At 40.5% G+C, this 27,779-nt stretch overlaps 1 protein-coding gene across 3 annotated transcripts in view; it reads left to right on the top strand.

The window, feature by feature from the left end:
- Nucleotides 1–27,779, top strand: part of CSGALNACT2 (chondroitin sulfate N-acetylgalactosaminyltransferase 2) — a 41,605-nt gene that overhangs the window by 6,805 nt on the left and 7,021 nt on the right. The window contains exons 1-7 of one of the 3 annotated variants that reach the window (XM_059662165.1): nucleotides 4,155–4,256; nucleotides 10,063–10,997; nucleotides 13,392–13,608; nucleotides 15,503–15,604; nucleotides 21,073–21,251; nucleotides 22,852–22,946; nucleotides 26,323–26,404. In XM_059662165.1, coding sequence (XP_059518148.1) covers nucleotides 10,337–10,997; nucleotides 13,392–13,608; nucleotides 15,503–15,604; nucleotides 21,073–21,251; nucleotides 22,852–22,946; nucleotides 26,323–26,404 — 1,336 coding nt within the window. In that variant the 5' untranslated portion in view covers nucleotides 4,155–4,256; nucleotides 10,063–10,336. Of the gene's footprint in view, nucleotides 1–4,154; nucleotides 4,257–10,062; nucleotides 10,998–13,391; nucleotides 13,609–15,502; nucleotides 15,605–21,072; nucleotides 21,252–22,851; nucleotides 22,947–26,322; nucleotides 26,405–27,779 lie in introns of those variants that run through there. The other 2 variants (XM_059662166.1, XR_009448347.1) reach the window with 2 other exon arrangements.

Raw genomic sequence — 27,779 nt, 5'->3', positions numbered from 1 at the left:
AAATAAAAAACAAAACAGTAGAGTAGATAAAGCTGAGAATCAAATCAGCGATTGGGAATATAAGGAAGCAAAATACACCCAATCAGAACAGCAAAAAGAAAAAAGAATCCAAATAAATAAAGATAGTGTAAGGAGTCTCTGGAACAACTTCAACCAATGCAGGCAGTCCTCGGGTTATGACAGACTCAACATATGTTGTTTCGTGGTTACGTTGCCATCTCTCATTTACAGTACTTATTTAAAAAAGTTCCGTCATTTCAGCGTATGCATATATGTGCTTTATGTTTTTTATTATTTATTTACCACAAGTAAAGGTCAGGAATTGTTATCTTTCTTTTAAATTTTTTTTACTGTTTCACTTCATTACTGCTGTGCATGTGCTCCATGTGAGTGACATAGGTGCTTATGTAGGTGGGTTCCGACTGGGGCGAAAATCGCATTACGTAGCGCGGTAGGAACAGATCTCCGATGTAGCCCAAGAACCTACTGTATTCACTTCCACTTACCACAGTCATCAAAGCCCTCTAGGGTGAGAAACAGTGCTTCTCACAGTGCTAGGAAGGCTCTTGCATCGTGGCGGTGCCAGAAGGGGGAAGAGAGAGCAAGAAATTAAAAACATATTTGAAAAAATGACAGGAAACTTCCCTAACTTGGTAAAGAAAATAGACATACAAGTTCAGGAAGCACAGAGCACCAAACAAGATGAACCCAAAGAGGCCCACATCTAGACACATCATAATTAAAATGGCAAAGGTTAAACACAAAGAGAGAATTTAAAAAAAACAGCAAGAAAAAAGCAGTTAGTTACCTACAAGCTAGCTCCCATAAGACAGTCAGCTGATTTATCAACAGAAACTTTGCAGGCCAAAGGGAGTGACAAGAAATACTCAGAATGATGAAAAGCAAGGTCCTATAATGCAGAGCCATCACTTAGAATGAAAGGACAGATAAGAGCTTCCCAGACAAGAAAAAGCTAAATGAGTTCATCACCATCAAACCAGTATTATATGAAATGTTAAAGGGTCTTCTTTACAAAGAAAAAGAAAAAATATGAACAATAAAACTGCAATAAATACATATCTATCTATCAACAATTGAATCTAAGAACCAAAATAAATAACAAGCAGAACTGAAACAAACTCATAGATACAGAGAACTTTTTGATGGATGCCAGATAGGAGGGGGGTTGGGAGATGGGTAAAAAAGGTGAAGGGATTAAGAAGTACAAATTGGTTGTTATGGAATAGTCATGGGGATGTAAAATACAGCATAGTTGGTAATATTCTAATAACTGTGTATTGTGTGAGATTTATCAGGATGATCATTTAGTAAGTTATTTTTAATCACTGGGGTGTACACCTAAAACTAATATAATAATATGAATCAATTGTAATTGAGAATTCAAAATGATTTTTTTTAAAAGATTTGTTAGGCAGGACCAGAACCATGTTTAGTCTAGAGACAAGACCCTTTTGAATACTCTTCCCATTTCATTTCCCCATGAATTTGGGAGGTTTTTCAGTCTGTCTGGTGGGAACGTGCACTATTCCTGGCCCTATATGAGTGCTGAGTTCTGCGTCCTCTAACTTTTTGTGTGGTTCTTTCCTTAGCATCAATTTCTTCACATGCCTGCACTTATCAGTGCTCTGCTGAATTCCCAAAGACTGTCCTCTTCAGATCTCTGGAGTTCTCTCTCTGTGCAGATCTCACCTCTCAGATTGTATCCTGTGAACCTAGTTGCCTTGGTCTGCCCAGACTGTCAGCTCCATCTCATCAGCTTAAGGAGTCTGTTGGGCTCTGCTTAGGTTCTGCTATGTCCTGGAACTAAGGCAGTAAGTTGGGCAATTGTTTCTTGTTTCTCCAGTGATCACTCTCTTTTATTACCAGTATTCAGTATCTTGAAACCATTGTTTCATATTTGGCGGGTTTTTTTGTTTGTTTGTTTTTGGTTATTTCAAGTGTGAGAGTAAATCTGGTCCCTGTTACTCCATCTGGGCTATAAGAGAAAGTCTCTTTAGTCTGTTTTAGAAAGTAAGAATTGATGGCTTCTAAAGTTTTTTGCAACTCTGAGATCTTTGAGTTTGTATTCCACATCTTTAACAGCTTATTTTTTTGTCTCCACAGTATATCCCATTCTCTCCTCAGAACACTTAACTATCTGCAGTTTATGCTTAGAAGTTTGCTTGGGATTAAATCTGTGCTATGAGTGAGCCGTATTTATGATACCAACACATTGCATAGAATGATGGCAATCAAAATATAACAGAAAAATGTATAAATACAATTCTGTGGAGATCATATATATGTACTAGTGGCCCGATGCCCGAAATTCGTGCATGGGGGGGGGGGGGGGAGTGTCCCTCAGCCTGGCCTGCACCCTCTCGCAATCCGGGACAGCTGGCTCCTAACCATTCACCTGCCTGCCTGCCTGATCACCCCTAACCACTCTGCCTGCTGGCCTGATCGCCCCCAACTGCCCCCCTTCTGGCCTGATCACCCCTAACTGCATCCCCTGCCAGCCTGATCCCCCTAACTGCTCTCCCCTGCCGTCCTGATCACCCCTAACTGCCTCTGCCTTGGCCCCGTCACCATGGCCTTGTCTGGAAGGACGTCCAGTCTAATTAGCATATTACCCTTTTATTAGTATAGATAGAGGCCTGGTGCACAGGTGGGGGCCAGCTGGTCTGCCCTGAAGAGGCTCCAGGATCAGGGTGGGTGTCCCCTTGGGAGGCAGGGCTGGCCTGGGCGAGGGACTGGGGAGGTTTGCAGGCTGGCCATGCCCCCATCAGGATGAGGAGGGTCTCTGCAGGGGGTACGGCCAGCCTGGGCAAGGGGCTGAGGGCCGTTTGGGGGTGGTTTGCAGGCCAGGCAAGCCCCAGGCTTTGTCTGGAAGGTCTCCCGGTCTAATTAGCATATTACTCTTTTATTAATATAGATAATTACAACACAATCAGATCACTATGTAAGGTTACTTTCTATAGAACCCCCTTTTTTTTTCATTCACAGTTTCCCCTTTTGGTAATAAATCAACATGATGAATGCATTGATGACTGACTTTTTGGTTAGACAGTGTGTTCTCACAGTGCTAGGAAGGCTCACTCCTAGGAAGTCTTAGTATTGACTTCGTCTTGTTGACCACTGGGGACGGGGCAATACTGGAACCATATGATCTGAACTGAGGCCAAATTTTCCCCCCAAAAGGAAAGGGCAGGTAAATGGAAGACAGGTCTTATGACCTTCATTAGGAAAAAAACACTCTGGACCATTTCTGTCTTATGACTATCATGATCCAGGTTTTGCCTTCTGTCTCATTTTTCTGTATTTGATATCTAATATAACAATTACATAACTCGTGAAAAGAGTACTAACAGTTTTCTTATACATGCTCAGTAATCATAAACAGCTGAACTATGTAGAAAAACCCAAAGAACAAATAACTTATTATGACAGTCAAACAAAATGGATTCTGAGTTCAGTATCAATCCATAGGTATACAGGTTTGTCGATGTCTTGGGATAGCTGTCTACTTCTGATGTCAGCAGTTTCTCACCCTAGAGGGCTTTGATGACTGTGGTAAGTGGAAGTGAGTATCAGAGATGGGTGGATGTCCATTTGTGGTTAGGTGCCTGATAAGGCCCCTTCTAATGGAGTTGGAGAGTATCTTTTATTTGATGTCCTTTTCAATAATCAAATTTTAAAGTCTTTGTCTCCTGGGAATTCACTGTGAAAGGACGCAGTTACCAACTTGGCATTGTCTTGAAATGACTCTATCAAACCTTGGTGATAGTGTAAGATGCCTCCTTTCGGTAATGTCAGCCCATAAGTTTCTTCATCTAAGTTCAGCTTAAATGCATTGTGATGCATGAAAGAATGCAAAAACTGGAAAATGGGGAGCCAGGGAGCAGGGAAAAACCAAGCAGCTGTGTTGGGTTTTCCATAGCCCTAACTCTTCATATTTTTTCCTCTGATTTTCCCTTGCAATTTACCATAAAAGACAAGTCTTTTGACATATTTCAGGGGCCTTTCTGGAACACTTTATTTCTGTCTATATTGAGACTTTTAACCCTTAAAACCTCCAATTTCTAATGAAAATATCAATTTCTAGTGGAAAGCATTCTTTTTAAAAAAAATGTATTTTATTCATTTTTTTACAGAGAGGAAAGGAGATGGATAGAGAGTTAGAAACATTGATGACAGAGAAACATCGATCAGCTGCCTCCTCCACACCCCCTACTGGGGATGTGCCTGCAACCAAGGTACATGCCCTTGACTGGAATCGAACCTGGGACCCTTCAGCCCACAGGCCAAACCTAGTCAGGGCTGGAAAGCATTCTTTAACTGGACATTTTATAACCTCTGAAAACATTTTATATAGACATAAACGTCAGTTATTAACAATGACTTATTTTTGTAAAACCCAGGCAAAATAAAAACATGTTTTATTTAAAGCAATAAACTTAAGCAAGTTTTTATTTACTAAGGATTAACCTTAGATCATGTATACTTGAAAAGCATTTGAGTTAGTTTCTATATTTCTGAGAATTTTAAAATACTCAATTCTCGCAAGTGGTTGTCTTTAAATTCATTTTAACAGTACCATCCAGAGGTAGAAAATTATCTCACATTTATAACACACATATATATAGACACAGACAGACACAAAGAGAGAACAGTTGAATCTAAATTCTGTTTAGGAGGCATTTACAATTCATATCTGTCCTTGACAAGTCAAGTTCCAAATGACCTTCTCCCTTTTAAAATAAGGACAGCCATTGATTGATTGATTGATTGATTAAAATACATTTTTATTGATTTCAGAAAGGAAGGGAAAGGGAAAGAGAGATTGAAACACCAATGATGAGAGAGGATCATTGATCGGCTGTAAAGACAGCCATTTTTAATACCACAAAAAAATTGTGTTGACACCTAAACAACATCATAGGTGATCTATTTATTTATATATTCTTTTTGAAGATTCAAGAGACCAATTAAATATGATGTTTTTATTCACTCTGCCTAATTTTATAGCCAGCTATTCCTAATTGTGCATGCAAATAATCCTTTAAAGTATCAGAGGACCCTCATTTTGGCCATAGTTATAAATGGGAGGCTGACTGTGGTGGGCCTTGTTGGCCTGGGTGGCATGATTTCCCAAGGTCATTTTGAGATCTGTAGAGTGTGAACAAAGTTCTAGGGAAAACATGCACACCTCCAGACAAGCTAATTGCAGTGGATATCTTTATAGGACTGCTTTATACCCTAGAGAAAGTTTTTTTTCTGGAAACCCCACAAAGATTCTTTGCCACCTAAGAATACTCAAACAAGGGACAGCAAGAGCTTATCGAATGCAGCAAAAATAGCGATGCTTTCCAAGGCAGGGCCCCTCTCTCAGGCCCCCTCTCTCAGGGTGAACCCATTTCAAGGCTCTCTGTCCTCCCAGGGTCCTGCATGCTTCTCTGGGATTAGCTGCACTACCTCACTGGCACCTTCTCTGCCTCTCTGGATTTGGGTGTGGAGCAACTGTTAATGGGTTGAGGAGCAAGTGTTCTTTCTCTCTCAGAGCTAAAGAGAGCTCAGTCTCTCATTTAATTAGCAAAGATTTTGTTCAGACTCTCAGTAAGCAATCCAATCAAAAAGCTGAAATTAAAAGCAGCAACCAACTTTTTTTCCCCTCTCCCCGGGTTATCTCAACCATTATCTACCTCAAAGATTTTCTAAAAACAGTTCAAATAAAATCATGGCCTGCTACTTAAAGCAAGGAGGCCCAGGATTCACCCAGGTTCACTTGATACAAAGTGGAGAGTCTGTGGGGTACAATGAGCCCTTGCTTTACCTAGTATCGGCCCAGGGCCACAGCATGGTCCTGGGTGGGCTTCTTCGGAATTCTGTCACACTATGCCAATTAAACGCCAATGTGTAGAGAATTTTTAAGAGTTTATTTGAGCCAGGAAGAACCAAGATGGCGGCATAGGTTAACGCCGGAGTTTGCTGCTTTGAACAACTACTTCAAAAATGAAACTAAAAAACTGAACGGACATCACCCAGAACCACAGGAACGCTGGCTGAGTGGAAGTCCTACAACTAAGAGGAAAGAGAAACGCATACGGACACTCAGAGGAGGCGCAGTGCTGAAGTCAAATTCTGAGGTGCGGAGTGCGCAGAGCGGGCTGGCGGCAGAGGGCGAGGTTGGCGTTTTCAATCAGGAGGGAGTCGCAGACTCTGAGATCCAGATACAGGCGAGTCTTTAAGGACCCAGACTCAAACGGGAGAAGCGGGACTGTCTGGCTTCGGTCAGAGCGAGTGCAGCTTTCTCTCCGAGCTTTGCAGCGGGTGCTGGGACTCAGAGAGGCAGAGCCCCTGGGGACAGGACTGAGAGCCGCCATAACTGCTCTCTCCGGCCCACCCTGTTGATCCTGTGCTACCCGCCCCGCCCAAGCCCTGCACAGAGGCATTTGCCAGATAGCCTCAGGCAAAGGCTAGATTAGCACCTCCCTAGAGGACAGAAGTTCTCTCACTGCTGATTCTCATAGCCACTTGGCCTGGAGGTCAAACCCTCCCTGGTATTAGCTACAACAATCAAGGTTTAACTATAAGACTGCGAACAAAGACCACTAGGGGGTGCACCAAGGAAGCATAACAAAATGCGGAGACAAAGAAATAGGACAAAATTGTCAATGGAAGATACAGAGTTCAGAACCACACTTTTAAGGTCTCTCAAGAACTGTTTAGAAGCCGCCGATAAACTTTATGAGATCTACAAGAAAACTAATGAGACCCTCGATGTTATATTGGGGAACCAACTAGAAATTAAGCATACACGGACTGAAATAACGAATATTATACAGACTCATGACAGCAGACCAGAGGAGCGCGAGAATCAAGTCAATGATTTGAAATGCGAGGAAGCAAAAAACACACAACCGGAAAAGCAAAATGAAAAAAGAATCCAAAAATGCGAGGACAGTGTGAGGAGCCTCTGGGACAGCTTCAAGCGCACCAACATCAGAATTATAGGGGTGCCAGAAGATGAGAGAGAGCAAGATATTGAAAACCTATTTGAAGAAATAATGACAGAAAACTTCCCCCACCTGGTGAAAGAAATGGACTTACAGGTCCAAGAAGCGCGGAGAACCCCAAACAAAAGGAATCCAAAGAGGACCACACCAAGACACATCATAATTAACATGCCAAGAGCAAAAGATAAAGAGAGAATCTTAAAAACAGCAAGAGAAAGAAACTCAGTTACCTACAAGGGAATACCCATACGACTGTCAGCTGATTTCTCAACAGAAACTTTGCAGGCCAGAAGGGAGTGGCAAGAAATATTCAAAGTGATGAATACCAAGAACCTACAACCAAGATTACTTTATCCAGCAAAGCTATCATTCAGAATTGAAGGTCAGATAAAGAGCTTCACAGATAAGGAAAAGCTAAAGGAGTTCATCACCACCAAACCAGGATTATATGAAATGCTGAAAGGTATCCTTTAAGAAGAGGAAGAGGAAGAAAAAGGTAAAGATACAAATTATGAACAACAAATATGCATCTATCAACAAGTGAATCTAAGAATCAAGTGAATAAATCTGATGAACAGAATGAACTGTTGATTATAATAGAATCAGGGACATAGAAAGGGAATGGACTGACTATTCTTGGGGGGGGAAAGGGGTGTGGGAGATGTGGGAAGAGACTGGACAAAAATCGTGCACCTATGGATGAGGACAGTGGGTGGGGAGTGAGGGCGGAGGGTGGGGCGGGAACTGGGAGGAGGGGAGTTATGGGGGGGAAAAAAGAGGAACAAATGTAATAATCTGAACAATAAAGATTTAATTTAAAAAAAAAAAAGGAGTTTATTTGAGCCAAACTGATGGCATACACCAGGGAGTAAGATCTCATATGCTCCCTTGATAATTTCTTAATACCAAAATTTTGTTCTGTTTTCTACATCATAATTAAACAAAATTTACAATGTGAAAAATAGATGTTGTCATAGTAAAGCTCAACCCACATAAATACACAGCCCTGCGCATGAATCCGGGTGCTAGTAGCTCCCCGCCTGCTGCCCCGCCTTCTTGTAGCTCCACCCCCCCAACCCCCCTCATAGCTTGCTGCCCTGCCCCCTCCTGTAGCTCTCCACCGCCGCCCACTTGTAGCTCGCTGCCCCCCACCCTCCTGCTGATCCGTGATCCTGTTGTTATATGCTTCATGGCATAACAACCACTTGCATATTACATCTTTATTATATAAGATTTTATGTGGAAATCTTATAAATATACATGTATATATAATTGTAACACAAAACTATATGTGATATACACTGCAATTTCAGTGGTGAATTAAATTTTTCAAGCTACTTCGTTATCATTTGGTTAACTAAAGCAATAAATGGCTAAGGGTACCCATTGTTTGTGGTCTACTAACCATAAGAAGTTTGACTCTATCCTACATTTTATACATATATGTTCCACAAAAAACACACAGTACCGCATCTTTCACAGAAAGCATCCAGGCTTTCCTAATCAGTAAGAAAGTGACTAGGACTCATGTTCCTGGTGATCATCTTCCATAGGTCCTGCTGCACTGGCAGAGAACATCTGTTAAAAGCCTCCTGTACTATTACGTACCCTTCTTGACAAACACTTCATTAGAATGGAAGTTCTCTCTGGGCAGAGGCCTCCCCTGTCTCCTGACTGCTAAGTGTAACCATCTTTACTTCTAGAGTTAAGAATCCTTTGTTCAGAGAGAAACACGGGAGAGCTCACACAGCTGGTTGTGGTATGGATGGTACCATGTAATTTTGTAAATTTATAAAAGGTTTTTTATTTTTTTCCCTGCAAAAAAAACCACAACAAAACAAAACAAAAACCATTAAAATGTTCATGTTTTTTCTTTATATAGACTCTAAGCCTTTCCAGAAGTGTAGGAAATCTGTTACTCTGAAAGAATTATGTGATCTAATGCTCAAATAATCTACTGGAGGATTTTGGATGTAAAAATGTTTCTTAATGTGTTTTTCAGATGTCTGTGACCTTTTAAAATTGTTTTTCCCTTCACTTAATTTTAAGGCTCTTAGATTGACTGATTTGAATCAGAAATTAACGAAGTAAAATTCTTGAATTGAGTAAACTGAAAGAACCTAAATCTATCTATCAAGCCATTATTAATATAACAAAAACAATTTCTAGAAACTCAGTACCCAAGTTGTGATATGGAATAGGTGGGGAATGGTGTGTTGATTGAAATATTATGTTAATATAGAGCTACATGCAGTATAATCTATAATAATATGCTAATTAGACCAGACAGCTGAACGACCTTCTGGACATCATTCTGGATGAAGCTGCAGGGTCCGAGGCAGAGGTGGTTAGGCAGGCAGAGTGGTTAGGGGCGATGAGCCAGGCAGGCAGAGGCAATTAGGGGTGATGAGGCAGGCAGGCGAGTGGTTAGGGGCAATCAGGCAGGTATATGAGTGGTTAGGGGTGATCAGGTGGGCAGGTAGAGGCACTTAGGGGCGATCAGGCAGGCAGGCAGAGGGGTTAGGGGCAATCAGGCAGGCAGGCAGAGGGGTTAGGGGCAATCAGGCAGGCAGGCAGAGGGGTTAGGGGCAATCAGGCAGGCAGGCGAGCAGTTAGGAGCCAGCAGTCCTGGATTGCGATTAAACCAGCAGTCAGACATCCTTCAAGGGTTCCCAGATTGCAAGAGGGTGCAGGCTGGGCTGAGGGCCCCCCCACACCTCCCTGTGCACAAATTTTGTACACCAGGCCTCTAGTGTCCAAATAATTAGAGAACAGTAGAATCTATTAACACAAACTATGCTAAAAGTAATGTTAATGTTTCTTTAATTCATTACTCTGGTTAGGAGTATTACATGTCATATTTTTGTGTTTTATAAAATATTTTTCTTAATAATTTTTCCCGCAATTTACTAATATTCTAAATTGTATTAATACCTCTCATGGTGCTCAGTATATAGTTGTCACATAAATTTACTGAGGCTGCCAACAATTAGGGGATATACTTAAGGAAACAAAATTCTGATTGATTCTGATCTGTTTCTTTCAGAAAGGTCACCATCCATATAATGGAATTTTTCTGATTCTGTAGATCAGATTTCTTCATTCTGGATATCGTGGTAACAATATAGGAAGTATGCATAACTTCTCATTTCTGCAAGTAGACTTGAGTGCTAAAGGAAGAAATTTTTTAAGCTACAGAAGAATTCATTTTGGTGCCTTTTATGAAATCCTGATTTTGTTTTGAATTTTTTGATAACCTTTTATTAAAGGTATGAACACTCAAAGAACTTATCTCGTTTGGCAAGCCCACATTAATAAGAATGCCTAGAAGAGGATTGATTCTTCAAACCCGGACCCACTGGTTGCTGTTGGGTCTTGCTTTACTCTGTAGTTTGGTACTGTTTTTGTATCTTCTGGAATGTGCCCCACAGACTGATGGAAATGCATCTCTTCCTGGAGTCATTGGAGAAAATTATGGTAAAGAGTATTATCAAGCCCTACTACAGGAGCAAGAAGAACACTATCAAACCAGGGCAACCAGTCTGAAACGCCAAATTGCCCAACTAAAGCAAGAATTACAAGAAATGAGTGAGAAGATGAGATCATTACAAGAAAGAAAGAATGTAGGGGCTAATGGCATAGGCTATCAAGGCCACAAAGAACAAGCATCTAGTGATCTTTTAGAGTTTCTTCATTCCCAGATTGACAAAGCTGAAGTTAGTATAGGAGCCAAACTACCTAGTGAGTATGGGGTCATTCCCTTTGAAAGTTTTACCTTAATGAAAGTATTCCAATTGGAAATGGGTCTCACTCGCCATCCTGAGGAAAAGCCAGTTAGAAAAGACAAGAGAGATGAATTGGTGGAAGTTATTGAAGCTGGCTTGGAGGTCATTAATAATCCTGATGAAGATGATGAACAGGAAGATGAGGATGGTCCCCTTGGAGAGAAACTGATATTTAATGAGAATGACTTCGTAGAAGGTAATGTGAAAAAAAGTTATGTTAGTATGACAGAATGCTATGATTGTATGCTGATAAGTCAGTCATTTTCCACAGTATTAAAACATTTAAGTGTTTACCCACTGCATTCCACCAGGAGTTTGAAGTGGCTTTTTGAAAAAAGTTATCATATGATTGTAATAAAGTAGAGAATAAGAACCAGGGAAATAGAATAAATCTAAGCTTATACAGAAGACTACTACCCAAGCTGAAAACTCTTAGGATTGTTTCTGTATTTACATGTGTATGTATTTGCATTTCTCTCTTATCTGGTCTTGTTCCTTATATTTTTTAAAAAATGTATGAACTAAGGCTCAAGATTTAAAAACCATTTGATAAAGTAATGAAAAAAACTAATTGTGTAGATTAGTGGTTATTCTCTATTTTGGAGAGAGGAGAGAAGATGTGTGAGAACATCAAGGAGGCATACATGGATTTAAAAATGCATGTTTGGCATTTGGGAAAGTATTTTCCTAATACAAACTGCAGAAAGGGCATGGGATTTTTATATATCAAGATGGGACATGACTCAAAAGTTGAGAAACACTGCTACGAATTTGAGATATTTGTTGATTGATATAAACAGGAATAATTACAGATCCCCACTCATCTCCATCTTAATATCCTGTGCTGAATATTTATTTACAAGCTTAAAACCATTTTAGATATAAATCTTTCTCTTTGCTTAACTCTAAACAGTGTAGTGATTTTGACCCTGAATCAGCATGGATGTCACTTGCTATGCTGAAATGTAATACCTTGAGGCTTTTGGAGGCCATCAGGGAAAGCATTATACTTTTCTGGCATTTCAACTGTCTTCTCCCTTTCCACCTCTTTTTTCTGCTGTCACTTCCTGCCATTTTCAGTGGGTTGCTTCTCTCAGAATTCTTCCAGTTTTTCTGCAAGCTCAGGTTTTTTTCTTTTCACTCTATGTTTGTAGTTTATAGCAGAATTGAAAGCTGCTGAGAAAGATAACTACGTAACATGTAAAATGTCTTCACATCTGCCTGAAAAGAAAGGAACCAAGGCCAGTTTTATATTCTGCTTGTAACTTTCCTTGGATTCTGTCACTTACAAGATTTTTCTCTGTGTGGAATATATGTTGTCCCTCGGTTTTCTTCCACTGTGATCCTCCTCTCACCAAAAAATAATTACTGACAACTGAGCAATTCCTATTCCTCTTTCCAGACTTCAGCTTAGAAGACACTTCTGGGAAGTCATCTCCAACCTGCAAGTCTAAGATAGCAGTGCTTCCTGTGTGCGCTTGTAACCTCTGCCTGTGTTCCCTCTCATAGTTCTTGTCTTATGGTATTGCTTATTTTCTGATTTGTAGTTCCTGCTTGACTGTAAGCCTCAGGAAGAGTGGGAACAGTCTATCTCCATTTTATTCCCAGACGTTGAAAGTGACTCACACATCTGTAGGTCTAACCTTTCTCCTCAGTGTCACACTTAAAAATCAGCCCAGTAAACTTCATGTTTTTCTCCCAAAGGCATCTCAAGTCACCATGTTTAAATCTATACTAATTTTTCTTTGTCTGACTTCACTATATTCAGTGTGTGTGTGTGTGTGTGTGTGTGTGTGTGTGTGTGTGTGTGTGTATGTGCACACATATATTTATCACTCTATTATTATTTCTTTATTTTTCTGTCTCCGTCACTAAACTGACCCTTACTCAAAACTGGGACCATGTAGCCCTCTTTATACCACCAGTGATTGACACAATGGCATTCAATTTATTTTTTGTTGAGCTGAACCAAGCAATAGAAGTTTTAACTCTCAGGTCTAGAATTTAATATTGCTGGAAGTAATTTCTTTCTTTTCATCAGATGGTTAATAGGCTCTACTATTTAAAAATTCATATGTAAAAAGGAATAATTGTCATGTTAAGTATATGTTATAGATTGAATGAATAATAATATGCAGAGCAGTGAACTTTTTTTAACCTCTCCTTTTATAAAGGAACTAGAGTCCCAGTGCACAAAATTCGTGCACGGGTAGGGTCCTTAGTGGCTGCTGGCTGCCATCTGGGGCCTCCCTTCCCTGGCTGCTGGCAACCAGGGCTTCCACACACACCCTGGTGGTCAGCGCTTGTCATAGCAAGCTATTGAACTCCCAGTCAGTCGAACTCCCGAGGGGACACTTTGCATATTAGGCTTTTAGATAGATAGATAGATAGATAGATAGATAGATAGATAGATAGATAGATAGATAGATAGATAGTTGTGGGGATAAATAGTGGGATAAATATTTTCACAAACAGATAAAAACCCTACAGATCTGGTTTCATACTTTTGATCTTTGCGTAAAATCAGTATTCACATTGAATGTATAAACTTTGACATGGAGACATCTTTGTCCCTCACTCTTTCTTTTAGGTTATTACCGCACTGAGAGAGATAAGGGCACACAGTATGAACTCTTTTTTAAGAAAGCAGACCTTATGGAATATAGACATGTGACCCTCTTCCGCCCTTTTGGACCTCTCATGAAAGTGAAGAGTGAAATGATTGACATTACTAGATCAGTTATTAACATAATCGTGCCACTTGCTGAAAGAACTGAAGCATTTGCGCAATTTATGCAGAACTTCAGGTAACTCTCAGGGCTTAATGATTTGGCTTAGTGTGCCTGAAAAAATAATTACACTTCACTTATTTGTCTTCACTGAGTATGATTACTTAGAATTACAGGATAATTGTATAGGCTTTAGGGAACTTTACTTTTTGATATTCTCTTTTTGTTTAAGCATGTGTAGCTTATTGTGTTTCTGACAATTTGAACTGTGAAGTAAATTGAGGGTGACAACTATGAGAAACTACATTTGATGACCCTTATAAATGTATGTGAATTCATGTTAGGACAAGTTGAATTTTTAAAAATAACTATTGAGGCATAATTTCCATACAATAAAATCCACATATTTTAGGTATATGGCTTTCATTACTTTTTTTTTTTTTTTTTTTTACAGAGAGGAAGGGAGAGGGATAGAGAGTTAGAAACATCGATCAGCTGCCTCCTGCACACTCCCCACTGGGGATGTGCCCACAACCAAGGCACATGCCCTTGGCCAGAATCGAACCCGGGACCCTTCAGTCCACAGGCCGAGGCTCCATCCACTGAGCCAAACTGGCCAGGCCGGTTTCATGACTTTTGACAAATGTATACTCATGTAGCTACCTCCCTAATCAAGATATAGAACATTGCTATCTCCTCAGAAAATTCCCTTAAGGACAATTTGAATTTTAAAATTAAAATAAATTTTAAAAATACAGTAGGTCCTAGGGTTACGTCAGAGATCCGTTCCTGCAGTGCAACATAACCTAACGTGATTTTCGCTGCAGGTGCAAGTCGGAACCCCCTACATAAGCACCTATGTCACTCACACGGAGCACATACACAGCAGTGATGAAGTGAAACAGTAAAAAAAATTTAAAAGAAAGATAATTTCTGACCTTTACTTGTAAATAAATAATAAAAAACATAAAGTACATATGTACATACGTTGAAATGACGGAACTTATTTTTTTTTAATAAATAAATGGGAGATGGCGACGCAACCATGAAACGACATACGTCAAGTCCGGCATACCCCGAGGACTGCCTGTACAAACATTTAACTAAAAATGGGAGAAAGTTATTCCATGTTGGGAAGCAGAGACTAACAATTTTTGAAAGAATTTTTTGCCATTTAATTTGGATATTTTAAAATGCTGCAGTGTTAAAAGTTAACCACACATTAGAATAACTATATCTGGAGAGTTTTGCTTATTTGTTTTAATAATTGCCATGTTTTAAATACTGTAATATGCTAGTTTTTATGCTTTGTAAGCCCAGTCTTTATGCTCATATTGAAATTAATGGATTTAAAAGTTAGTTAACACTCTTGTGTAGCAGAATATCTAAAAATCATGCTTCCAAATGAGTCTTGTACGTTTTAAAATAGCTCACTTGAGATCTGATTTCCTAAATCATTTTTTATTGCCTTTCTTGGAATTGCCTTCAAAAGCTACATTATTCTTTACAGTAAATCTCATTCATGGCAAATATTCCTTGATGATAGATGTAACCTCTGGTACTAGCCAGTCTGAAGACAAAATAATTCTCAAATCAAAAGATAAATATTTATTTGTCTCTGAACTGATTGGACTTAATTTTTTCTGTAGCTTGTATTTTGCTTCTGAAGGCAATACCAAAGCAAAAGTTCCCAAAATGTTTTGAAGAGTGGCAATGTTGTTGGATTGCTTCCATGGCCTTTCCAGGATTACAATCATTTAAGACATATACATTGCTATTCATTTGCTATGATGCCTTTAATAATTCAACAATATTGCCACTTCTATATTTACTTAAAACTTCATGTGATTTTCTTTTAAATTAATTAGTAATGCCTCATTCATTTTCTTGTTAAAGCTTCATGTGATTGCTTTCTGAATGAGCAGAGCTTCATATATTTTCTTGAATGAACTTTATTTTTCAATTCTGTTAGGGACGTATGTATTCATCAGGACAAGAGGATTCATCTCACAGTGGTGTATTTTGGTAAAGAAGGACTGTCTAAAGTCAAGTCCATCCTAGAGTCTGTTACAAGGTGGGTGAGCCATGTCCACTTAGAAGTCCTTGTTATATAACGTTAGAAGAGTGAGAATGTCAGATATTTAATGAGTTAATTTGGAATAGTTGCTGTTTAAAAGTTGGCTGAGCATGTGAATGGTGCTGATAAGTTCCTCATTTCACCTCTAGGTTCACTCATGCACCTCTAAGTGACCCATCTTCACTTAACTTCCTAGCAGACAGCCTGGCATGATCAGGGTGCTCTCACTCTGGAGCCCACTCACTTCTATATGTTTGCCTCCATTTATTACTTCTTTATTTCCTCCTGTTGAACTCGTTCCCTTTTTCTAAGTCTAATCCCTTCGCTTTGGTATCATCTCTTGAGCTTGTCCCTTGTTACCTGTCTTTCCATTTCCCCAAGTTCCTTCTCAACCTGTAAACTCTCCCCTTATCCTTACAACACTTCCCCTGGACTCTACAGTATCCAGTCGCTATTGTTAGGTTCCTGTCCTTTCATAGCTAAACCTCACAGGACAGTAGTTCTCTAACCAAACAATGCGTATAGTACCTGGCACATAGTAGGTGCTCAGAGGTTAGAATGAATGAATTAGTAATTCCTTAGTACTCCATTATTAATTCCATAGCTCCTCAGCCTTTTCATCTCTAAGGACCTACTTGCCAAATTAAGCTTTTTCTCTGTCATCCTCTTTTATTACTTTTTTTTAATTAAATCTTTATTGTTCAGATTATTACAGTTGTTCCTCTTTTTTCCCCCCATAGCTCTCCTCCACCCAGTTCCCACCCCACCCTCTGCCCTTACGCCTCCCACTGTCCTTATCCATAGGTGTATGATTTTTGTCCAGTCTCTTCCTGCACCCCCACACCTCTTTCCCCCCAAGAATTGTCAGTCCACTCCCTTTCTATGCCCCTGTTTCTATTATGTTCACCAGTTTATTCTGTTCATCAGATTTTTTATTCACTTGATTTTTAGATTCACTTGTTGATAGATAAATATTGCTGTTCATAATTTGTATCTTTACCTTTTTCTTCTTCTTCCTCTTCTTAAAGGATACCTTGCAGTATTTCATATAATACTGGTTTGATGGTGATGAACTCCTTTAGCTTTTTCTTATCTGTGAAGCTCTTTATCTGACCTTCAATTCTGAATGATAGCTTTGCTGGATAAAGTAATCTTGGTTGTAGGTTCTTGGTATTCATCACTTTGAATATTTCTTGCCACTCCGCTCTGGCCTGCATAGTTTCTGTTGAGAAATCAGCTGACAGTCGTATGGGTATTCCCTTGTAGGTGACTGACTGTTTTTCTCTTGCTGCTTTTAAGATTCTCTCTTTGTCTTTTGCCCTTGGCATTTTAATTATGATGTGTCTTGGTGTGGTCCTCTTTGGATTCCTTTTGTTCAGGGTTCTCTGCTCTTCCTGGACTTGTAAGTCTATTTCTTTCACCAGGTAGGGGAAGTTTTCTGTCATTATTTCTTCAAAAAGGTTTTCAATATCTTGCTCTCTCTCTCTTCTTCTGGCACCCCTATAATTCAGATGTTGGTGCGCTTGAAGTTGTCCCAGAGGCTCCTTACACTATCTTCATATTTTTGGATTCTTTTTTCTTTTTGCTTTTCTGGTTGGGTATTTTTTGCTTCTTCGTATTTCAGACCTTTGACTTGATTCTTGCGATCCTCTTGTCTGCTGTTGGATCTCTGTATATTATTCTTTATTTCAGTCAGTGTATGCTTAATTTCTAGTTGGTCTTCTTTCATATCCTCTAGGGTCTCACTAAATTTATCAGCAGTTTCTAGAAAATTCATGAAAAACCTTATAACCGTGGTTTTGAACTCTATATCCAGTAGTTTGCTTTTCTCCATTTCTGTCATTTGTGACCTGTTTCTTTGTCTCCGCATTTTTTATGCTCCCCTGTGTTGGTAGAGTGGCTTTGTGTGCTAGGTGTCCTATAGGGCCCAGTGGCTCAGCCTCTCCAATTACCTGAGGTGGACACTCTTGGTGCACCCCTTTGTGGGCTTTGTGCACGGTCTTGTTGTAGTTAAGCCTTGATTGTTGTAGTTATCACTGGGAGGAATTGACCTCCAGGCCAGTTGGCTGTGAGAATCAGCTGTGTCTAAGGTGGGAGAACTTCTGTGCTGAAGACACCCTTCTGGGGCAAGACTTGCTTCAGTGGGGATTTGGTGCTCACTGAGTCTGCCCCCTGAGTGTTTCCCTTATGGATCTGACGAGTTGTAATCTGGATGGTCCCACTCTGACAACTGGGTACACTGGCTCTTGAATCTAAGGAGGTGCTAATTTAGCCTCTGCATGAAGCTACCCAGCAGGAGCTACGAAGAGATCTACAGATTCCCCTTCCTTGTTTGGGGTTTGGAGGTGCCCAGATGAGGCCCAGCTGTGAAGCAATGCAAGCTGCTTTGGGGCCTTGGGCCTTCTCTTGAAAGTTCTGGGTCTGTCTGGCCCAGCTGCTATATGTTAGGTAATTTTCAGATTGCAAAGGGCCAGGGCATTCATATGCAAAAGCCTCTGCCGCAGCTTGGGTGGGGCGGGGTCTCAGGGAATTAACAGGGCGGAGCAAGCAACTATGGCTGATCCTCAGCCCTGCCCTAAGAGGCCCGGCGTCTCAGCGTCCCGGTAATCGCTGCAAGCACCTCTGAGAAAAAGCTGCCCTCGAGTTCTGAGTTCTGCCCACTGCCAGACAGTCCAGTTTCTCTCCATATGAGTCTGTGTCCCCAGAGACTTCCTGGAACTGGAGTTCAAGCAGTCGGGAGCTTGTGACTCCCTCCCAATTCAGAAAGACAGCCGAGTCCTCAGTTGCCAGCCCTTGCCGCGTACGCCTCCGTACCTCTGCACTTTACTTCCGCACCTCCTCTGAGTCTCAGTGTGCTTTTCTCTTTCCTTCTAGTTGTAGAATTTCCACTCAGCCAGCCTTCCTGTGATTCTGGATGATGTCCGTTTTGTCTTTTAGTTGTATTTTTGAAGTTGTTGTGGGAGGCAGCAATTTCCGGTGTTTACCTATTCCGCCATCTTGGTTCTCTCTTTCATTACTTTTTTTAATTTGACACCTGATGAGTACTTTCTTCTTGAAACGTTCCTCTGCTCTTTGTAAAATGTAAATATTTTGTAAATATAAATATTTTGTAATGTAAGCTATTAAGTTGATTTTCTTTTCTGACTACACCAATTCTGTATCCTTTACTTGCTTCTTTGCCTTTCTGCTAGTTGTGGACACTCCCTAGGAGTGCAGATTTGGTTGGCCATTCAAATAACTTTCACTGAGTCCCACCAGCTATGTTTGAGGTACCCTGCTTAGGAGCCTAACGGGTAGTAGGAATAGGACTGGGCATGGAAGAGGAAATTGTAGTCCCTATTTCTAAGGGCTCTCTCATAGCATTGATGTGTAAAAACAAACATTGCCTTCTCCTCCTGATGGCACTCTTTCAGTTCAGACTAAGACCATTCTCATGATCCCCTGAGATGTTGATGTCTGAGAGCCCACATCTTTCACTTTCTCTACCTCTGATTAGTCAGTTCCTCCTCTTGGTCCTTTCCTTGCTGCTGTCACCACCCAGGTTCCCTCCCCCGCTTCATTTCTTCCCTTCTTCTCTTCCCTCCTCACCATTTTTAGGCCACCTACTAAGTGGCAAGCACTCACATTGGTATTCCTTCAGCTGCATTAATCAAAACTCCTCTATGGTAAATGATGGAAACCTGTCTTGAGCTTGCTTAAGGAAAATTAGTGTTATTGACGAATCTTGAATAATTCGCCAAACTAAAGAGGTCATTACAACCAAATTTGGAGAAGAAAACCGAAACAGCTTTGATATCTTTAGGGAACCAGAGAATTGAAAATTACACAAATTCTCTTGTCTTCTTGTCTGGTTTTCTTTGCATATTGACTTTATTCTCCACTTGCAGATTGTCTTCTTCCACATGTGAGGTGTATGGCTGTTGGCAGCTCTGGCTCACTTCTTCTCAGCTTTGCCATCAGAGAGGAAAGAGCTTTCTCCCACATCCAGTTGAGAAAATCCCAGCGAAGAACTTTGCCCACTCTTGAGCCAATCATTATGGCCAGGTGGGGGTATTGTGATTAGCCCAGCTTGAATCTGGTCCCTGCTCCTAGGAAATTATTGTGATTGGGGTGCTCTATGATTACTTCCTCTACTTGCTGCTGGGAGTGTGAGGTGTTGATCAGCAGTTTCCCCAAAAGTAGGGAGAGATTTATATCCCCTAAGAAGGGGAGCATGGCCACTCAGAGCACTTGGAGTCCACTCCATACACTACTTGAGCCTTTGCTTCCATCTCTCCGTTTCCCAGTCTATATTATGGTAAGAGTGTCCTTTCTGAAAGTTCCTTTTTGATCCGACCATACTCTAGTGCAGCATTTCTCCATTTTTAACATCAGAGTCACCAGGAAGGCTTGTTAAGACACAGATGCTCAGCTACCCCACTAGCATCTGATCCAGGAGTCTGGGGTGAAACCTGAGAATTTGCATTTCTGACGTGTGCAGGGGAAGCTGATGCTCCGCGTGCAGGGACTTCACAGCGAGAACCACTGCCCTGATGGCAAAACCCTGACTATTCCTTGCCTTTAGGACACTGACCAAGATCTTTACCTTCTCATGGAAGGAACTCCTCCCTCTGACCCTTTTCTGTTTTTCTCTCACTGTTCCCATTCTAGGATCCCTCTGCCAATTTGATTCATCTGATCCCTGTTCTTTGAAATGTTTTATACTTTCTTACCTCATTGCCTTTGAGAATAATTAATTGGAACAACTTTACTCACCACTGAATTCAGGATTTTAACCAAGGCATAACAAATTCTAATTCTAACATCATCTCTACTCCAGATAGAAGCAAACTTTGTTTCTCAGAACCGCCGTTTATTCATTTATTCAGCAAACATATACTAAACTCCTGCTCTATGAGGGACACTGTGTCCATAGTAATGAGCAAAACAGAATCCCTGCTCTCATAGAGCTTACATTCCAGTGGGGAGACACTCAACTATGTCTGGTGGGACTAAGAAAAGCTAAGCTGGGCAAGGGATAGAGATAAAAGAGGAGGATGGAGCTACTTCCCATAGGGTATGAGGGTAGCTCTCTAAGAGGACATTTGAGCAAAGATCTGAAACTCAATAGAAGAGCATTCTTTGTATCATTCATGTGGAATGTATTACTTATTACCAAACATTATGGCTATTTTTCCATGTGTACAGTTCTTATCTTCTCCAATAGGCTTTTATGATTCTGAAGGGCAGTGGTCCCTCAACATGTATAAGCCTCACACCACCATCATGTTGCCTCACAGGTGGGCATTTAGTGAAGATATGTCCCTGATGATGATTATACACATGAGGCTGATGATTTCCTTTCCCTATATGAATGTAGAACCAACATAATATTATCTGAAATGTCATTGTAAGTTGTAATGAAGGAAGAGAGTTGTTAAACTTGAAGTGGGACTTATAATTTGTTATATGTGCTTTCCTCATAGTGAGTCTAATTTTCACAATTACACCTTGGTCTCATTGAATGAAGAATTTAATCGTGGACGAGGACTAAATGTGGGTGCCCGAGCTTGGGACAAGGGAGAGGTCTTGATGTTTTTCTGTGATGTTGATATATATTTCTCAGCCGAATTCCTTAACAGCTGCCGGTTAAATGCTGAGCCAGGTGCGTAAAATGATAGTAGATGAGCTGAGTGTAGAATTTAGAACAAGGTCAGCATGTTGCATATTTTTAATTAAGTTCATTATGTTTTATAAAAGTTATATTAGGTATAATTTAACAATATTAAGTCAAAAGGTGAAAATTTGTCCCTCTGAAGTTCATACGCCTTGTTCTCTTATGGCCAAATTCTAATGTCTACATTTGAATGCAAATAAACAAATGCAAAGAAATAAAAAGTCTTGAAATTGACAAGGAGGAAGCAGCACCCATCAGATAAAGAGCCAAGTCAGCTGTGTGGAGATATGGGAGTCAAAAGCACTCCATGTCAGGTGATGGCACCGGTACACACACGGGCATTCACACATGCTTGGTCTCCAGACTATGCATGTGGCATGATTTACTATAGTTTGCTTTATGTTATAGATACTTTTGAATGTATGAGCAAATGGCATTTTTATAAATAAAATCTATAAATGCTTTTAAATGTAACTTAAATCTTGAAATGAAAAGCTTTTCTGTATTTTAAGAATCTCATAGTGGGTTTTTTCAATGTAGAACTATTTATATCATGCAAATTATTACCACCTTATTAATTAGTTTGGTGGGATGTCAGGAACTCTCTTAGAGCCTATTGAGTAAGCAAGGGTTAGGTTTACTTTTGTTACACCAGACAGCATGAAATTCAAAATGTGTAAGTTGAAGGAGATATTTGCTCAATGTGAAAGAAATGGTTTTATATCCAGAAATAGTTTTGCCTCTGGGAGACTGAGCTCCTCATCCCTAAGTGGGTTTTAAGGAAAGTAAGATTAGCATCTGCTAGGATTCTTGTAATAAGAAGGCAGCTACCTTACATACAGGGTCCTTGACAACTACTGAGCACTTTATAGTATCTCATCTGATTGAGGCCGGTCTTAGCAAGGGGTTCCCCGTTAAGGGGAGATGAGCTAGTTAGTTAGCTGTTAAGGTCCCTTCAGTGCTATCAAGCTGAATGATAATGACAAGACTTTCTGCAGGGGCTGTACATCAGGTATTTTTTATTCTTACCTTTCCAACTTTTCCAAATCTTGTTCAAATGTATCTGTAGTTCTGTGTTTTCATTATTCTCTATATTTCTATTCTCTGTACAGTATTCTTTGGATTTACTAACTGTTTCTATGGTTAATTCTGAAGGGTGAATTTAACATAAGTTTCTTGGTGACTGCCAAAGTTAACCTGTATATTCCTGCTAATTAGATGAAATAATGAGTAATAAATGGCTCACCTAATGAATAGCTGAGAAAATAGCTTTGTGTATCTCTCCAAAGTCAAGGGAATAAATGTGTGGAGCACGCTTTAGTGTGTTTTTTTCCTCTGTTGTTTTTCAAGGTTATAATTCCTTGGCCTGGCCTACTGATATGTTATAAAATCATCATCATGTTTATCAAGTCAGTAGGATGTTCAATAGCCTGAATATTAATAAAATACAATATTGATATAATAAAATCATCATATGGGATCAAAGAAAGACTTTAACATAATAACATAATATTAGTAGATATTGTAATATAGATCAGTTCTTCATTTTATGACCTTGTGTGATATAGATGTATATTTTAATTTATAGGTAAGAAGGTGTTTTACCCTGTGGTGTTCAGTCTTTACAACCCTGCCATTGTTTATGCCAATCAGAATGTGCCCCCTCCCGTGGAGCAGCAGCTGGTAAGACTATCGCTGTATTATGAAAGGCCACAAAGATCCTTTCTAGGTTCCTTTATATTTGTTTCATAAGTAGAAAACAAAATTTCAATAAAAATCTGTAGTTATTATAAACACATTTTCATAGTCTCTCTTTGCTATCCCCATAAAATATTTTCATATTTATTATTTTAGAATTCTCTCATTCCAGAGGAAAAAAAAGTTTGGACCACAGAGAAAACTTCATGTTTCAGAATGTGAAAATTTTAGTTATTTTTGCCAACATATTTTTAGTAATCCTAGAAATAAATTTTAAAAACCTTTTTAACTAGAAATTAAAACTATTAGATAACTAAAAAGGAATAACATACTATAGGAAATTACTTAAAAAGTCATGGCATGGGAATGTCACATGTCGGAACTTATACTGGTACTTATATCAGCATAATAGTTATAGTTACAATAGAGGCCTGGTGCATGGGATTCATGCACTGGTGGGGGTGTGGCCTGTGGGGATCAGCCCGCTGTGGGAGCGCTGCTCATCCCAGTCAGCCTAGGAGCTGTGGACCCGCCCTCTGAGCGTCTGCTCATCCCAGTTAGCCAAGCTGCGCTCCCACTGTGGGAGTGCACTGACCACCAGGGGCAGCTCCTGCATTGAGCATCTGTCCCCTGGTGGTCAGTGTGTGTCATAGCAACTGGTAGACCGGTTGTCATGGTCATTCCGCTTTTCGGTCACTGGGCTTTTATTATATAGGATGAATTTTTAATTTTAAATAACTTACTATGTTAGAATAATTTAGGTTTACAGAAAAGGTGGGAAGATAGTATAAAGTGTTCCTAGATTTCACCCAGTTTCCCCTAATTTTAACATTTTATGTAACCATGGTACATTTGTCAAAATTAAAAAATTAATATTGCTAAGTTACTACTAGCTACACTAAGGAATTTATTAGGCTTTCACCAGTTTTTCTACTAATCCCTTTCCTGTTCCAGGATCCAGTCCAGAATACTATATTGCATTTAGCCTAATTCTTTATTGTTAACATTAGGGAAAAATGGAAACAAATGAACTAAGAAATCAATTTAAGCTGCTAAAAAATTGAATAACTCAGAGGGAAAAAATATAAAGGCATAAACTCATGAATCAAAAATAATAGTTTGACAAATATAGGAGGTTATTTATTATGTGCAAAAACAATTTTAATCATATAGTAGGTAAATTCAAGGTAAAAAGGAAAATACAGCATTGAAATTTATAAGAAAACATTGAGAAAATGAATTTTATATATGTTTTAAAAATTCTAAATAAAAAGAAATATTTGAGAATTTATAAACCATTAATATGAGCTAAATTTGTTAGTGTTTTATAAAAGCTGATGTTAGTATTTGGAAAAACTCACTAATGTTTTGTTAGTGAGTTTTTCCAAATTTTCAAAGAAGAGGTAATATTAATGCCATATGATCCACTTAATATATTTTATGAGACCAGTATATCTTCATACCAATACCTGGCAAAGAATGTATACACACACACACATACACATCTACCTATATCTTATTACTTAGGAATATTGATACAAATGGGGTAAAAATGGCAAATCAAGCACCCATATCTGCCTTATCTAGCATCCTTTGTAAAAATGAATTAAAAAGAAAAAAGCATATTCATATTGGAAAATTAGAGAATTGCCCTTAATAGTCTAAAGTTTGAGAAATCTCTGTAAAGTGGCAGTAGATAAAGGATTAATGGAGGAGCGAACAATCTGGAACATGTTCAGGAGGACATGGTGGAATATGTATTCTTGCTTCTCCAGGGGGTTGCTAAGCAGCAGGCATCCCAGAGATTGGCCTGCAGTCTGAGGCAGTCTGCATAGTCCCTGGAGCCAGAAAGTTGGGGCAGGGTACTGAGAATATTGAGTTGTAGGGAGGATAGGGAGCCCCAGAATTCGAAGATGAGCTGCTGTTGATACGTTGTACCCTAGACCATGTTCAGCCTCCCTCCACTGTTACTGAAGAGAGGCCCCTGTGATCATAGCTAACAGCCGTGGGTTTTGAACAGTGATTTTGTAACAAGGGTGAGTAGCAGTTAAGTAAGATCAGCCAGACACTCGGGGAAAACCAGTGACATGAAAGAGGCAGGATCTCTGTCACCTCTTACTCACTGCTGTGTCCCAGCTCCCAGAACTATGTCCACAGATTAAACACATTGATGTGCAGTGGAGTATCAGTAAAATAAAAGAGGGTTATCAGGCTTCAACTTATTTGATTCTGGGGACTCAGTATCATCAAAGCCCTGAGTTTCTTTCTTTGCTTGGACTTCAGAAGTGACAGCTTTATTTCAAAGCTGGTTTCCCTCATGGTGGAAAAGGACTGTAGCAGTTCCAAACGTTGCTATATCCTACACCTGGGATTGGCAAACTTACTCTGTATAGAGCCACATAGAAAATATTTGGGGCTTTACAGGCCATACAGTCCCTGTTGCAATTATTCAACTCTACCATTGTAACATGAAAGCAGCCATAGGAAATTTGTAAACAAATGAGTATGACTGTATTCCAATAATAGTATTTACAAAACCTGGTGGCAGGCCAGATTTAGCCCAGAGCTGAAATGTGCTGACTTCTGCCCTACACCATCCAAAAAGAGCAAGTTTCTTCTCTAGTTTCTTTAGCTTTCTCAAAGGGACAGGAGGCTTTGTTTTCTAAAGTTCTCAACAACCCTCCCCTTTTTTCTAAAGCCTGTTAATGAACCAGTTCCTTACTTAAGTGGGGTGAGACTGTCAGATTGGCATAGAGCCCTCAGTGCCCCTTCTGAAGGTACAGGTGGAAGGAGTTTAGTTGAAACTCATGGTTGCATGGGGCCAAAACTGAACATACTCAGGAAGGGAATAGGGGAATGGATGCTGTGTAGGCACCAAATAAGGCACACTCTGTACACTTGATCACAGTGTATTACAGTATGTGCATCTGTTGTGCTCCTAGATTGAATGAAGGCCCTTGAGGTCAGGCCCCACACTGCTTGATTATTAGTAACCTTAGCTTGCACCTTGTACAGGGCTTGAATTCAAATATATTGAAAGCGGCCAGATCCTTGCTTCTGGGGATTACTTAACAAGGTGTGGGGAAAGAGTAGGTTTATAGTTGTGAATATGCAAAACACAGAGTTTATTCTTGTATTATTAGTTACTAATTATTATTTTCCATATAAACAACTGTAAACCTTTTTCCCCACTGTGTATATTTTTTGGTTTTATAAGGATTTAATAATATAAATGTTTTCATTATCAGTTATATAAATGACTGGAAAATTATTTGGAAAGCATTAATTTTTTATTGTTGATTAAAACTTTTTCTAGTCCTTAAGGGACTAATTTCATTTATTTATCTTTCTCTAACATAAGGTTCACAAAAAGGATTCAGGCTTTTGGCGAGATTTTGGCTTTGGAATGACTTGTCAGTACCGATCAGATTTCCTGACCATTGGTAAGTATACCTTACATTTAAGGATGGGACTTTATGAATTTACAGTACTACCTTATGGAAATTTCTAAGAAGTTTCAGATTTGAGTATTTTTCTATTAAATTATAAATGTCTGAGAATAGCTGTAAAGAGGAGCCTGGATATAGGAAAGGCAACGTGAGTTTATAACTATACTAGGGGCCCGGTGCACAAAATTCGTGCACTGGGTGTGTGTGTGTGGGGGGGGGAGTGTCCCTCAGCCCAGCCTGCCCCCTCTCACATACTGGGAGCCCTCAGGCGTTGACCCCTATCACCCTCCAATCGCAGGATCGGCCCCTTGCCCAGGCCTGACGCCTCCGCCAGAGGTGTCAGGCTTGGACAGGGGACCCCCATCTCCCCCCGATCACTGGCTCTGGCCCCCGCCCAGGCCTGAGGCCTCTGGCCCAGGAATCATGCCTGGGCAGGGGACCCCCATCTCCATCTGATCGCTTGCTCCACCCCCCGCCCAAGCCTGACGCCTCTGACCCAGGCTTCAGGCCTGGGCAAGGGGACCATCATATCCCCCCAATCCCCGGCTCCGCCCCCCGCCCAGGCCTGATGCCTCGGCCAGAGGAGTTGACCCTCATCACCCTCCGATCACCAATCACCGGATCGGCCCCTTGACCAGGCCTGAGGCCTCCAGCAGAGGTGTCAGGCCTGGGCAGGGGACCCCCAGCTCCCCGCCGTTGCAGGCTCCGCCCCTGCCCAGGCCTAACGCCTCTGGCCTAGGCATCCGGCCCGGGCAGCGGGGACCCGCAGCTGCAGCGGCCCCGTGATCGTGGGCTCCGCTTTAGGCCCAGGCAAGGGACCCCTAGCTCCCGGGACTGCCAGCTTTGACCGTGTCCAGCTCCCATCGCTGGCTCCACCCCTACTTCCTGCTATCACTGGCCAGGGCGGCAAAGTGGGTGTGTGTGTGGGGGGGGGAGTGTCCCTCAGCCCAGCCTGCCCCCTCTCACATACTGGGAGCCCTCAGGCGTTGACCCCTATCACCCTCCCATCGCAGGATCGGCCCCCCAGCTCTTAGCTCCCCACTGGGTTTCCGATCACTGTCAGTGGCAGGGGGCTTCTTCCTGCTTTCCCTTTCGCCTCCCTGCATTGTGCCTACATATGCAAATTAAACACCATCTTGTGGCAGTTAACTGCCAATCATAGTTGGCAGTTAATTTGCATATAGCCCTGATTAGCCAATGAAAAGGGTATCGTCGTACGCCAATTACCATTTTTCTCTTTTATTAGTGAAGATTGTCTTTAAATAGCAAAAATGAGGACATAAAGATAAAATAAAAGTGTAATATATTATTGTTTCTTTAAAACACTAGTTTTGATATCTGTGTGACTTGTTACCATATTTGCAGTTGA

This window comes from Myotis daubentonii, chromosome 13 (assembly GCF_963259705.1).
Source record: "Myotis daubentonii chromosome 13, mMyoDau2.1, whole genome shotgun sequence".
NCBI lineage: Eukaryota > Metazoa > Chordata > Mammalia > Chiroptera > Vespertilionidae > Myotis > Myotis daubentonii.
The sequence above is the reverse complement of the archived record's forward strand: the minus strand, read 5'-3'. Positions and strand labels throughout refer to the sequence as shown.